The following is a 14,575-nucleotide window of genomic DNA, read 5'->3' on the forward strand; positions in this document are numbered from 1 at the left end:
CTTCTCAACACATTTGGGATGATGCGAGTGCATATATCCACAAACACTACATTACACTGCTCTATGCACTGCAGAAATGCTGATCTTAAGAGTGTCAGTCTTGTTTCTAGTGCAGATATCTACAATATCTTAAATCAAGAAGCATTTTCTAGACATGTTAGAGAATATAATGAGTCAAAATGAAGAGTTTCTCTTTAATATAAGCAGAATAATCTGACACTGGGGAGGAGAGGTCATCGTGTTCTTGATTTACCACTCATTCTCTCTCCTCATTGTCAGATTATTCTGCTTGTTTTCAGGAGAATCTCCTCATTTAGACTCTTTATTTCTGAAAACAGCGCTACATTTATCACTCGTCTAGAAAAAGCTTCTTGATGTAAGAGTGTTTTAGCTATTTAAAGTAGAAGCGAAACACAAACGCCCAGTAAGAGCAGCATTTATTATTGAACAAATCGTCCTGTATTTACTCTTTATTGCAGCATGATGAGCCCCACAGCTGCTGGCTCACACTGCTTCATGTGCATTAAACCCAAATCATTTGGTGAAGGTTTCTCAGTGTAGACGCCTCCACCCAAACTCTGGCTCTCGTAATCCCCCAGCGCCGCGCACATGACAGATAATGGATGTCAGTCACCCATCCTGCCAGAAGCACATGATGTAGCTGGATTGTGCTGGCGTACACGAGCACATTTATCATCATGACAGCCGCGATCAGCGTGCATAAATCTGCAAAGCCGCAAACAGCGGTTCAGCTGAAGGGCATGACGGATGCCAGCGGTACACACTGCTCAACGGGCACTTCTGGAAAAACGTCAGCGCTTAGACCGATCAAACTCAAACACTGCAGAAACACTGCCTTCACTAGTGTCTGCCTCGGTCTGGAGCAAACATCTACACACTCTTACATCAAGAAGCATTCTCTAGACCAGCAGAGCAGACGGAGCTTTTCAGACGTCATGAGGAGAGTTTCTGCTAACCTGCCAATGGGGACGCAGAATAATCTCATGTCAAAATGAAAGACTTTTTGAAGGGCGGCATGGTGGCGCAGGGGTTAGCTCTGTGGCCTCACAGCGCTCAGGTCACTGGTTTGAGTCTCGGCTGGGTCAGTTGGTGTTTCTGTGTGGAGTTTGCATGTTCTCCGCGTGTTAGCGTGGGTTTCCTCCGGTTGCTCCGGTTTCCCCCACAGTCCAAACACATGCGCTATAGGGGAACTGATCAACTACACTGGCCGTAGTGTATGAGTGTGTGTGTGAATGAGTGTGTTTGGGTGTTTCCGAGTACTGGGTTGCAGCTGGAAGAGTACTGTGTAAAACATATGCTAGACTAATTAGTGGTTCACTCTGCTGTGTTGACCTCTTTCTCAGCCTGTGAAAATGAATGAATGAAACCAGTATTATTCACCACTGCATCTTATTCGTTTTTGATAAGGTTTGTGTGTGTGTTATGTTGTGGGTACTAAATGTCCCCACAAGTATAGCAGTACCAGTAAATGTTGACCTTGCGGAGTCATTTTTTGGTCCCCATAAGGAAACGGCCTCTAGAAAATGCTTCCTGACTGGAGAGTTAGTGTAGATCTAGAATCGGGACTCTTCTCTCCTCTGTTTGTTGTGGTGTACTTTAACCATCTCACTCTTTAAGCTAATCAATAAACTGAGCATTACAGAATCAGAGGGATCAGTACCGGCTGATGATGCAGATGGAGACGCTGCAGGATTATGACTCGATGTGTTTACGCAGCTCTATTAGTATAACGGTCAGTCATGCGAGCTCCAGTATTTACATGCTTATTTTTGTTGTAAGCATCCACAAGCTGAAGTGTGTTACGAGTTACTCAACGTAAACTCCACTTCAGCAACACACTGAGGGCCGACGCTATAAATAGATGTGCTGTTAAGCGTCATGCTAATGGCATGTTTAAATATTGGGTGTGTGTGGTCTGCATATTGACATAAACACAGCCTCTCACCACCGCGCCGGCAGATCACCATACTAAACATCCATTTTCCTTCAGCTTAGTGCCTTATTTATGAGAGGTTGCCACAGCGGAATGAACCGTCAACTATTCCAGCATATGTTTGACACAGTGCATGCCCTGCCAGCTGCAACCCAGTACTGGGTAAAACATTGGTTTTGTCAATACAATAATCTCCCACTAATTATAACCCTTGTTCACACAACCTCTCATACTAAATGAGCCGAGCGCTCCAAAAGAGGACAGAAACAGTCACACAGCGATCTCCTGACTAACACACCGGCTCTCCAATGATTCCTTCAGTTTGACCGAATGTTTAATGAAGAGTCGTCTCAGGGAGTGATGCGGGCATTAGCTCAGGCACACATTGCACAGGAGGAGGAGACTGCTTCATTTGCAAGTCTTATTCAGAGTTTCAGTCTCGTTTCTGGTCTAAAAACCTAAACATTCTTAAATCTTGAAGCATTTTCTAGACAAGTAAAACATATAGTGTCGTTTCAGCAAAATAATGAGTCCAAATAAAGAGAGTTTTCCCTCCAAACAGGCCGAATAATCTGACAATAGGGGAAGCAGAATAATCTCGCTTTCTCTTTGGCATGAGATTATTCTGCTTCCTCCATTGGCAGATTATTTTGTATGTGTTCAGGAGAAACTCTCTTTATTTATGTTAGTGTGCTTGTCTCGAAAACGCTGCTGGATTTAAGAGGTTTCAGGTATTTGGATGACCAATAAGAACAGCATGTTTCAGGGTGTGAGCTGATCAGGGCTCCTGCAGACTCTGTGCATTGATTAATCTTATATGAGTCTGTGTCTGCACTACAGCTAAAGTAGCTGATTGCTTCATACTCCAGCTATATTTCATTAAACTATTAAAAATAACTGCTAGATTGTTCCGAATCTATGTTCATTCATGTTAGCAACACGCCTTTATTACTCTCGTTTGTCATGACAGTTGATGATTTGGGTCATGTGACTCATATAGGTGCATATAATAGTGTGTATCCATGCATTTCAGTGCAGTGGGAGAATTCAGGGGTTGAGACAGCCCTGATCAGTGCACTAAGTAGTGAACAAGGGTGCTGATTGAGATTGAGACGCACCCAAACATATCTCACTGAACGAGACTCAAAGGTCATATCTTAATGTAAAAACTGAACCGTGTGCTGGATCTGAGGAGTAATGCCTGCGTCCAGATCAGACAGAGCTCATCATCAGCCAGTAAAGTGGTCTTGATGGTGCAGGGCAGTGTTATGGGGTGGCCATGAGAAGACAGAATCCGCTTTTATTTCCCCTTTTGTTTGTTGCCCTGCTCCCCGCATATTCCTTCTCTCTTTTCTCCTTCATTTTCCCCTCATCCTTTTTTTTCCTCTCCTCAACTTGCATTGCTTGTGGTTTGGCACTGGGAACAATGAGAGGCTGGAATTTCTTTTATCCTTCATGGCACATATTGTTCCAATCACTCCACATGGACCTGCTCTGAGCCCATCGGCCCAGTCGACTCTTCAACATTTGCTCTGCGCTCTACTGCCCTGTAGACTGTGCTGAGATCAGCGCTCTGACCTCAGAAGAGTCCAGCATTCACTATATATCACACTATATAGATAATGCAGTTGTCTATAGTCAGATTATTCTGCTTGTTTTAAAGAGAAACTCACTCAGTTTAGTCATATTACTTCTTAAATTAAGACTATGTGTTGTGCTGGTCTAGAAAATGCTCACTGATTTCAGAATATTGAGATATTCAGACTAGAAACAAGACTAACTCGCTGTTGCAGTGATTCAGTGTTGAGTCTGGATTATAGTTGAGCAGGAGACACAGAGCTCATCTGACTTATAGAGTCACTGCAGAGCTCAACCAACATAGAGTGAGCGCTCATCTGCGTGTGTGTGTGTGTGTGTGTGTGTGTGTGTGTGTATGTGTGTGTCTGTGTGTGTGTGTGTGTGTGCGTGTGCGTGTGAGTGTGTGTGTGTGCGTGTGAGTGTGTGTGTGTGTGTGTGTGTGTGTGTGTGCGTGTCCTCTAATGGAGCAGTTCAGAAGAGTTTCCAACATTTGGGCAAGAAAAGGTATGATGTTTGGGGTGTATCAGAGATTAATGGTACCTGATTATGTGCACAGTGGGTTTGGGCAGTATTCAGACGCCTCTACATGTTTCACTCTTGGTTATTTTGCATTTAAATTGACTGTTTTCCTCATTAATGCACACACAGCAGCCCAAACTGACAGAATAACACAGAGCTGTAGACCAGTGTAGTTGATCAGTTCCCCTATAGCGCATGTGTTTGGACTGTGGGGGAAACCGGAGCACCCGGAGGAAACCCACAGCAACACGGGGAGAACATGCAAACTCCACACAGAAACACCAACTGACCCAGCCGAGGCTCGAACCAGAGACCTTCTTGCTGTGCTAACCACTGAGCCACCGTGCCGCCCATAGTATTTCTTTGCAAAAATAAGCACATACTTTTAGTCTGTGGTGTGAGCATGCGGACGCAGCGAGTGTGTGTTGGTGTGTGTTTTCACTTACCCCGACTCCCCCGCAGGGCAGCATGACGAACATCCGCTGTGACAGAATGCCTGTTGGACACACAGTGACATGCAGCAGATTAGCTGTCATTCTCACACTCCACACACACACATCCAAGCCTTTAGTCACGGAGAGTGTGTGTGTGTGTGTGTGTGTGTGTCTGCTGTGAGAAATGAGGTGTTGTGCTGGCCAAGACTGCAGTTGACTCACGTCTATCTGTGTGTGTGTGTGTGTGTGTGTGTGTGTGTGTGTGTGTGTGTGTGTGTGTGTGTGTGTGTGTTACCGGCTAGTTTGCGGTTGTCCAGTTTGAGTCTGTTGAGCGGGTTGGTGCCGTACAGCAGGACGTGTCTCTCCGTGTGCACAGACTGCAGCTCCTCTAGGGTGGCTTTTCTCCCTCGAATACTCTGAAGAGGAAGCAGAAGACATCAAACAGCGTCAGTGTGTGCTTCAGTGTGAGTGTGTGTCGATGCTTCTGTCAGTCTATGTGGCTCCTGATCTAGAACTCCACATCTATAATCCTCTTAGTCTATGCTGACATGATCTTCAGCAGCTCAAACACTCTAATGGCTAATGGACAGACGGCTGCTTCTCACTCAGGCCTGCTGTTTATGCTAATGAGATAGACACTAGTGGGCGGGGCTTTCCCCCTCTGATGACACGTACAAAGGGAGAATGTCAATCAAAGTGTTTCTGCATCACGCACGCACGCACACGCGCACACACACACACACACACACACACACACACACACACACACTGCTGGGGTGAGTTGCATAGAGCGTTTTCCCCCTTTAAAGTCTTCTGATAGTGATGAGGAGTGAAGTTTAATAGAGGAGAATGGAGACACTAGGACTGGCCAACAGGGATGTCATGTGGACCATATCTGCTGTAGATGACTGTGCATGTTAATTAAAGCGTCACATTATGAGGAAAATGCTGACCGGTTAAAGAGTGTTTGGATATTTGGAGCAGAAGCGAGACTGAGCTGTGAGTGAGAACAGCATTGTTGTAATGCGGTGTGTGATGTTTCAGGAGGATCTGGAGCGCCCTCTGGTGGACAGTAGTGGCAGTACCTCACACTGGCCCCTGAGGCCCCTCTCCTGCAGGCGGGACCAGATGCTCTGGATTCTCCCAGCATGCTCTGGGTGACTGCTGTTGTCTCCGCATGTGCACTGGTGCTTCAGCATTTGGGAGTCGTACACCAGACCTGCAAACACACACACACACACACGCGCACACACACACACACACACACATATATACGTATCAGGTCAGTGTGTTTACATGCAGATATTATAGGGTGAGTTCAGTCAGAACTGAAAGTGTCTCGCTCCTCCACTCCTCCACAGCTCATCTCTTACTCTTCAGCTGAGTATTACAGCACATGTTGAGCACGTGGTGTGTGTGTGGTGTGTGGTGTGTGTGTGTGTGTACCGGTAGCGAAGCGTGTGGTGTGTGTGTGTTTGGTGTGTGTGTACCGGTAGTGAAGTGTGTGGTGTGAGTGTGTTTGGTGTGTGTGTGTTTGGTGTGTGTGTGTGGTGTGAGTGTGTTTGGAGTGTGTGTGTGTGTACCGGTAGTGAAGCGCGGCTGGCTCTGCGGGGGCTCTGCTGGCGTGGTGAGGGGCAGGGTTTTTTCAGGCAGTGTCAGTGATGTGGAGGCTGGAGATGACTGTGTTCGGGAGAGCGGCCGGTGCTGTCCGCCGCCGAGCATCATGGGAACCGCCAGCGTCTCCATCTGAGCCGTCTGTCTGCGCAGCTGCTGGAGGTGCTTCTGTGTTTCCCACAGACGCGACTGCAGAGAGAGAGAGAGAGAGAGAGAGAGAGACAGAGAGAGAGAGAGAGAGAGAGAGAGACAGAGAGAGAGAGAGAGAGAGAGAGACAGAGAGAGAGAGAGAGAGAGAGAGAGAGAGAGAGAGAGAGAGAGAGAGAGAGAGAGAGAGAGAGAGAGAGAGAGAGAGAGAGAGAGTTTCAGCGTGATGAAGGATGAGCTGCTGTTGGAGGAGGACACTGGCCTGCACAGCACCCAGAGGGATCTTCAGCCGTTCTCCATTGATTGGCTGAAATTGCTTTACTGTGTTTACAAATGGTTTAAAATGAGATATATCTGATGATGTATAAAAGCTCAAGTGAAGGGTTTGGGTGAAGACGTGATTTTCGTTGTAAATGAATACAGTTACAAAATAAATGAGTAGATAACGATATAAAACATGTTCATTGATTAAAAACTAATATATTATAAATCTCCCTGAAGCATCATGTGACGTTACTGGAGTAATGATGCTGAACATTAAGCTTATCCAGGATAAATTACATTGTCCAGTCATTTAAACGAAACTCACAATACATCCACCTGTTCTGCACTTTTGATCAAATCAGTAAAAGTTTACTTTAAGTTTGTCACTCAGCTGGCACATGTGTGTGTGTAAAATACTCAGTCACTTCTGTGTTGGAACAGCCTGCATTGCCTTATCTTGCATATGTGTTTTGTCATCATGTTGTGTGTGTGTGTGTGTGTGTGAGTGTGTGTGTGTGTTGTCTGACCTGGTTGAGAATGAGTGTGTGTTGCAGGTTCATCTGCTCCTCCTGATTCCCCATTTCTCTCTGAGACTCCGCCCTGCCCCGCCCCTGGTGGGCGTCACCCGCTGCAGGCCCCGCCTCCTCTGAGTCCATGTCCTCTGAGGGGATCTGACGGAGACGCGGCTTCTCGCTCGACTTCTGCATCAGCTGGACACACGCATGCACACACACACACATACACACACACACACACACACACACTGAGATCTAGCATCATGAGTTACGTTAGAGATATAGTATATCCAGGAGAATAAATCTGACAGGTGTATCAGCAGCCTGATGTGAAAATCTTTCACATGATTGTTTGACTCTGGCGTGAGGAGCTTATCAAAAACAACATCACTCTATAATCAGATCTGCAAGGGAAACATGCTTGATTTTAGCTTGTTTAGTACAGCAAGGGATCAGGAACACTTTACAATAGGGGGCATCTAGCTAATGTTAGTTACTGTCTCTGATAACATCAACATTTAGCACGGCTGTGTAAGACAGAAGGCTTTATTCTGTGATAACAACTGTCCTGGATCTGCCCAGCAGGCACACAACATCATCACACACTAACATTAGGTTAGGGTTAGGTCGTGATGTCAGGTGAGACCAACATTCTAGCCAGCGTCTAAGGCGACGTTATTATGACGTCCAATAACGACCTCAAATGACGTTGATGTTTAGTTGATTTTAGGTTGTGTTGGAAAGCGAGAAAAACACAACACCTGATAGACGTCACAGTGGTAATGTCCACAACTCAAGCTGGAACATGAGTAGACAGTGACATCTGCCTGATTTTAGGTTGGACATTAGACATTGACGTGGGCCAGATGTTGGGTTCTGACGTCCCCATGACACTGGGGTACAGCATCAACATGACGTCATGTTGACATCCTGTGCCTGCAGGGTACTTCATGCAGCTCACTACACGGCTACTGCACTACATATACACATCTGACATCAGACATGATGGAGAGCAGTACACAGAGAGCTGACACTGCCTGAACACAGCACATCGCACATCTCAGGGCTGGGCTGCAGTGACATGAAATAAACAGAGCTGATATGCTGTGCTGAGCTGCGTGTGTGTGTGTGTGTGTGTGTGTGTGTGTGTGTGTTCTGAGCTCTGCTCTTACCTTGCCCAGGTGTGTGTTCTGCTTGAGTCTGTGCAGCAGGTGTGTGCTGTGCTGCTGCTGCTGGAGTAGGTGTGGGTGCGGCTGCAGGCGGCCGGGACTCTGCGGCAGCGGCTCTGAGCGTGTGCGGCTCAGCGGTTTATGAGGACCGGACGCACTGAACTGCAGAGGAACCGGACCCAGACCTGGAACTGAACACACACAGAACACACTGGAGTGAGTTAAAGATACACAACAACATTTACTGAAGGAGACCTGTTCTGGCCCTTTATAGATGTAAAGAATATCACTCTCGAGTGAGTGTGTGTGTGTGTGTGTGTGTGTGTGCGTGCGTGCGTGTGTGTGTGTGTGTGTGTGTGTGTGTGTGAGTTGAGAATAACACACAGATAATGTCCTCTGGCTCTCTGAATCTGACCCTTTCATCTAAAACTAGTGGGCGGGGCTTTCCCCCTCTGATGACACGTACAGCAGGAGAATGTCAATCAAAGTGTTTCTGCATCAAGAACAAACACAATTAACTCATGATCAGCATTAGAGACCGCTGCTGGAGATACACACACACACACACACACACACACACACACACACATATTTATATATATATATATATATATGTTATGGTAAAACAGCCTTGTATTCCGGATGTGATTTATCTTCAGTAACTCCCGCTAACTGTTGACTTCAGTGCCATTATTCCCACCAGCAGGACTGTGATGTGTAGAAGTGAGCACTAGATGGCGCTGATGTCGAGTGTATGTTGTTTGACTGGGGTTTGTGTGGGTGTTTCTGTGTGTGTGTGTGAGTGTGTGGGTTTTTCTGTTTGTGTGTGTGTGTTTTTCTCTGTGTGTGTGTGTGTGTGTGTGTGTGTTCTGACCGGCCAGCAGTGGTGTGTGTACGAGTCCTGATGGCTCCAGGATGAGGACGGGCTGCATGAGTGGCTCCTCCACATTCAGAGGGAGAAGAAGCGGAGACGACCCAGACACCAGCGGCACACGACCCAGCTTCAGGGAGCCCAGATCACCCTCCACCTGCACACACACACACATGGGTTTGCTTTTATGAATTGTGGGGACATCACACAGGTTTCCTCTGTCATTACTCTGCGCAGGCTGTGTGTTCTGTGTACTGTAGAGGTTTATATCACCTATATCTCTCCTAAAGCTGAAGTCTGTTGCCGTTTTGTAGCTTATAAACGTACAGTACGGATACTGCCATCTAAAACACTCTAGGCTGAAGGACAATGTCAAATATTGTCAGTAATATTAGCAGTGAGGCAGTGTCAGTGTCAGTGTCAGTGTCAGCGAGTGTGCCGGTGCTGTTCTCCTGCATTACTCCTGTCTCTCTGACTTCAGACAATCAGCATCTCTTTGTGAATGGCTGACAGTGTGGCGTACAGCTCAGGGCAGCTGGTTCTGCTCAGTGTTGATGGTAAATGTGTGTGTGTGTGTGTGTGTGTGTGTGTGTGTGTGTGTGTGTGTGTGTGTGTGTGTGTGTGTGTGTGTGTGTGTGTGTGTTACTGATCTGGACAGAGCATGTGGTCGGGCACCTTGCTGTTCGCAGGCAGGCCGAGTGTGATGGTGGGCAGACTGGAGGAGTTCTGGATGGTGAAGTGAGACAGAGAGCCGTCCTGCAGCAGCAGCCTCTGAGCCTGAACACACACACACACACACACACACACACACACACACACACACACACACACACACACACACACACACACACACACACACACACACACACACATTACACAGGTTTCCATAACACAAACTGTCTCTTCTATACAGATATTCTATATACTGCTTTGCCCCCTCCAACCCTCTATATATCTGTGTGTGTGTGTGTGTGTATCTGTCTGTGCACATGTGTGTGTGCATGTGATGGTTTGTTGCGTGCGAGTGGACGTGTCTCCTGTGTGCAGCTCATCAGAGAGAGTGCATTAATGTGCATGAGTGTGTGTGTGTGTGTGTGTGTGTGTGTGTGTGTGTGAGTGTGTGTGTGTGTGTGTGTGTGTGTGAGTGTGTGTGTGTGTGTGTGTGTGTGTGTGTGTGTGTGTGTGTGTGTGTGTGTGTGTGTGTCCTGCAGCTGTCCTCCGCTGTCCTTCTCCAGTGTCTGTGTTTAAAACATGTCATTATCCTCCAACATGCTCCGCTTCCTCAACACACACCACATGAGTCAACATGAAGAGTTTCCCTTCAGTCGAGCTGCATGATCTGCTGGTGAAGGGAGTCAAATGATCCTGTTTTCACTTATTTAGACTAGAAGCACCCGTTTTCAACATAACTCATACAGACGCAGTGATGTGCTGCACAGCCGGTGTGTTTCAGCCCATGATGAAGTTTAATGGGACTATTGTCCACTTCATACGGTTTCTTTCACAGCAGGATGTTGTAAAGTCACTAAAATATAATCTGTTAAACAGACTCAGCATTCATTCAGTGCTTCAAGAGTAAATGGAGATGAGCGAGCGGTGAGGAGGAGCAGGAGCGGCAGTGACAACACTGGAGGACATGTTCATCATCTACAGCCCTGGAGCGAGTAACGTGAGTTAATGCAGGACTTGTGGTCCAGTCTGAGAGCCACTGTATATCATATATCCATCAGACAGAGCAGATCAGAGATGATTGAAGAAATCAGACCTTAAATCTGTTCATTTTATAGTGAAAGGCTGAGAGTAAAAGACGGTGTACATATATATATGATGCTGTGTCTATAACCCAGACTCAACACTGTGGATCTGCCAGTGTGACGTTTGTGATTGCCAAATCAATGCTGAAATCATACATTGTGCTATATCATATGATAGTGTATTGTGTTATGTTATACTGGCTGTTGTACCTCGTGGGACAGGCTGCTGCTGCTGCTGGACGCCCCGTTCTCAGTGGGCAGACTGTCATTCGGGGAGCTACAGCCGGACACGGGAGTACTGCTGCTGCTGGGGGACGAATCTGACACACACACACACACACACACACACGCGCACACACACACACACACACACACACACACACACACACACACACACACACACACACACACACACACACACACACACACACACACACACACACACACACACACACACACACACACACACAGATAATAGTTAATACACACATAAAAACTAATCATAACAGTGTTAATAACTCATCTCTAATAGCTGATGTGTTTTCTCTTCATCATGATGACAGCACATAATATTAGACTAGATATTCTTCAAGACACTAGTGTTCAGCTTACAGTGACATGTAAAGGCTTCACTGGGGTAATTAGGGTAAAGTTAGGGTAATTAGGGTAAAAAACCATCAAGCTCTACTTGTCTCTTTATATAAAGGCTGTTGTGGTGCTGCAGCTGAAAGTCGTCTCTCATATGGAGAATGAAGCCTCCTGCAGTGCTCAGGTGTGAGTTTCTCTCAGTCTTCATCAGAGTGTGTAAATCTTGATGCTTCTGTGGGTCTCGTCTATCAGATCTGAGCTGTATTCTGTATTCTCTATTGGGTTCGGCTCAGGTGATTGGCTGGGCCATTCTACAGCTTGATTGTCTTTCTCTGGAAGCATCTGAGAGTCTCCTCGGCTGTGTTTTGGATCATTGTCTTGCTGAAATGGCTTCATCTTCATCCTCCTGCTGATGTAGATGTTGGACTGAAGCAGCTGATCTTCATTTACACTGAGGAAGGGCAGAGGCTTGCAGAAGAACTACTGACAGATTTCAGCTGCTGTCTGGGCTTTCACTGCCCAATACACCTTCCTTTCTTCATGTGTTCAATAATTATTCCCTGTGTCATTTCAGTTTATTCAGTATATTAAAACTTCACTTGTACACTGATTACATTAGTCTTCTTTTCATAGACTGTGTGGATTTCTTTGGTTGTTTTCAACATTCAGAGAAAATATCGAGTCAGCAGCTTTAGAAATAGTGTTTTCTGAGAAAAACGGTGACGTGTTGAACACTTATTTCCTCCGCTGTAGATGAAATTTAAATATGAACCTGTGTGTGTCATGTGTGATTAGCATAAACTGCAACATATCACATTTCTACATGTGTGTGTGTGTGTGTGTGTGTGTGTGTGTGTGTGTGTGTGTGTGTGTGTGTGTGTGTGTGTGTGTGTGTGTGTGTGTGTGTGTGTTTGTGTGCGTGTGTGTGTGTGTTATTACCGAGTGCATCAGGAGTGCGGTGTTTAACGGCGGGCGGTGCGCTCTCCTTGCGGGTCAGAGGACTCTTGCGGGTGTTCAGGTGCTTCTTTAATTTATGCTTCACCTTCAGGTTGGGCTCAGAGGCTGAAAAACACGAACAAAAAGCCAGCATGCTCAACAAAACACTCCGGAGACCTGTGTGCTTCAGCTTTCAGGAAAACACGCATGACGAGACGTGTTGATGCTTAAAGAAGAAGCCATACATGATGACCAATAACAGCCCTGCATGCGAATCAGTGTATACTACACCATCAATGAAACACACACCACAAACAACCAGCAAGTGTGTGTGTGTGTGTGTGTGTGTGTGTGTGTGTGTGTGTGTGTGTGTGTGTGTGTGTGTGCTGGACATACTTGCTCTCCTCAGCGGTGGTTCTTCTGCTCCATCACTGAGAGCTGGTTTAGTGGAGGACAGAAGCGGCTGTAGGGGAGCGCTGGGATCTGGAACCAGCTCCCTGTGGAAACACACACACACCACACACCACACACCACACACACACACACACACACACACACACACACACACACACACACACACACACACACACACACACACACACACACACACACACACACACACACACACACACACACACACACACACACACACCACACACACAACACTTCTCTTAAAAGCTGGACTAAATGTGTGCGTTTTTATGTGTGTGTGTGTGTGTGTGTGTGTGTGTGTGTGTGTGTGTGTGTGTGTGTGTGTGTGTGTGTGTGTGTGTGTGTGTAGTGAGTGTTCTCTGACCGGTAGGCGACAGACGGGCTGCTCAGCGGGTTGGAGTTGGTTCTCTCCAGCACGGCCTGCTGCTTCTGCTTCTTCAGGATCACCTGAGCCAGCTTCTGCTTCACCAGCGCACTGGCCACTGCACCTGTCAATCACAACCACCAGCCAATCACATCAGCTCTTTTCAGAAGAGCTACAGACGCCTGTGTGACAGATGTGAAACAGCAGTGTGTGTGTGTTGCGAGTGCTGGTCAGGTGTGTGTGTGCTTCAGTGTGAGTGTGTGTTGATGCTTCTGTCAGTCTATGTGGCTCCTGATCTAGAACTCCACATCTATAATCCTCTTAGTCTATGCTGACATGATCTTCAGCAGCTCAAACACTATAATGGCTAATGGACAGACGGCTGCTTCTCACTCAGGCCTGCTGTTTATGCTAATGAGATAGACACTAGTGGGCGGGGCTTTCCCCCTCTGATGACACGTACAGCAGGAGAATGTCAATCAAAGTGTTTCTGCATCAAGAACAAACACAATTAACTCATGATCAGCATTAGAGACCGCTGCTGGAGATACACACACACACACACACACACACACACACACACACACACACACACTGCTGGGTCATTAAGGTCATTTCTGCGTAATATGCGCACATTACAGCAGTGTGTGATAGGATTATTCCTCCAGCAGAAGCCACAGGTCATGTAGCTGGTTTGTGTTGCTGTAAGCGGCCGGTCAGTGACAGTAAGTGCCCTATATAGGGCGTCAGGGTTCCCGTGTTCAGAGGAGACTCCTCGCATCTGTTTTAAACACAGAGTTCTGTTTTTACTCTCAGAGCCGCTTCCTGAGGCAGCCGTGGCCCAGTTCAGCTGAGGCCAGAGACAATCAGATGCACGTCTGTCAGCTCAACCGGTGCATTACTAAACCTCTTAAACAGCCTCCATCTGACTTTTACACACTACAAACTACAGTTTATTAATAAACACCATTCACAATCAAGTCCAGGGCACTGAAAACTAGGTGAAAACAGCAGAAACCCTCTCTCTCTGTCACTTCTGTGCTGATAACATGGACAGTTGAGTGTAGTACTCTCCCTGCCTCACTGTTCAGCTGTTTGGCCTCAGAGGGATCATTTACATGTGTGTGTGTGTGCGTGTGTGTGCATGTGCGTGCGTGTGCGTGCGTGTACGTGTGTGTGTGTGCGTGTGTGTACGTGTGCGTGCGTGTGTGTGGGTGTACGTGTGCGTGTGTGTGCGTGCGTGCGTGCGTGCGCGTGTGTGTGTGCATCCGTGACTCACTCTGCTGACTCTTGTCCTTGTGTTTGAGCTGCTGGAGCTGCTGTTTGGCCTGCTCCTGGTCTTGGAGATGCTGCTCCATGTTATACTGCTGTGAGGAGGAGAGGAGACAGTGTGACTGATCACAGAACAGTGGAAGAGCCTCACACACAGCCTGGAG

General features: G+C 46.9%; 1 protein-coding gene across 10 annotated transcripts in view; it reads right to left on the bottom strand.

Moving 5' to 3' along the window:
- Positions 1–14,575, bottom strand: part of hdac7a (histone deacetylase 7a) — a 98,141-nt gene that overhangs the window by 17,572 nt on the left and 65,994 nt on the right. For 6 of the 10 annotated variants that reach the window (XR_015522999.1, XR_015522998.1, XR_015523001.1 and 3 more), the window contains exons 4-16: positions 14,419–14,506; positions 13,140–13,263; positions 12,740–12,840; positions 12,347–12,469; positions 11,030–11,139; positions 9,741–9,842; positions 9,069–9,222; positions 8,198–8,385; positions 7,038–7,220; positions 6,069–6,288; positions 5,571–5,704; positions 4,781–4,901; positions 4,498–4,547 (exon numbers count right to left, since the gene is read on the bottom strand). Coding sequence is in view for 6 of the 10 variants with exons in the window: in XM_087306324.1 (XP_087162450.1) it covers positions 4,498–4,547; positions 4,781–4,901; positions 5,571–5,704; positions 6,069–6,288; positions 7,038–7,220; positions 8,198–8,385; positions 9,069–9,222; positions 9,741–9,842; positions 11,030–11,139; positions 12,347–12,469; positions 12,740–12,840; positions 13,140–13,263; positions 14,419–14,506 (1,698 nt within the window). In the remaining 4 variants the exon portion in view is untranslated. The remainder of the gene's footprint in view (positions 1–4,497; positions 4,548–4,780; positions 4,902–5,570; positions 5,705–6,068; positions 6,289–7,037; positions 7,221–8,197; positions 8,386–9,068; positions 9,223–9,740; positions 9,843–11,029; positions 11,140–12,346; positions 12,470–12,739; positions 12,841–13,139; positions 13,264–14,418; positions 14,507–14,575) is intronic. The other 4 variants (XR_015523000.1, XM_087306327.1, XM_087306325.1 and 1 more) reach the window with 1 other exon arrangement.

Source organism: Danio rerio, chromosome 23 (assembly GCF_052040795.2).
Source record: "Danio rerio strain M-AB ecotype USA chromosome 23, GRCz13ab, whole genome shotgun sequence".
NCBI classification, from domain to species: Eukaryota; Metazoa; Chordata; class Actinopteri; order Cypriniformes; family Danionidae; genus Danio; species Danio rerio.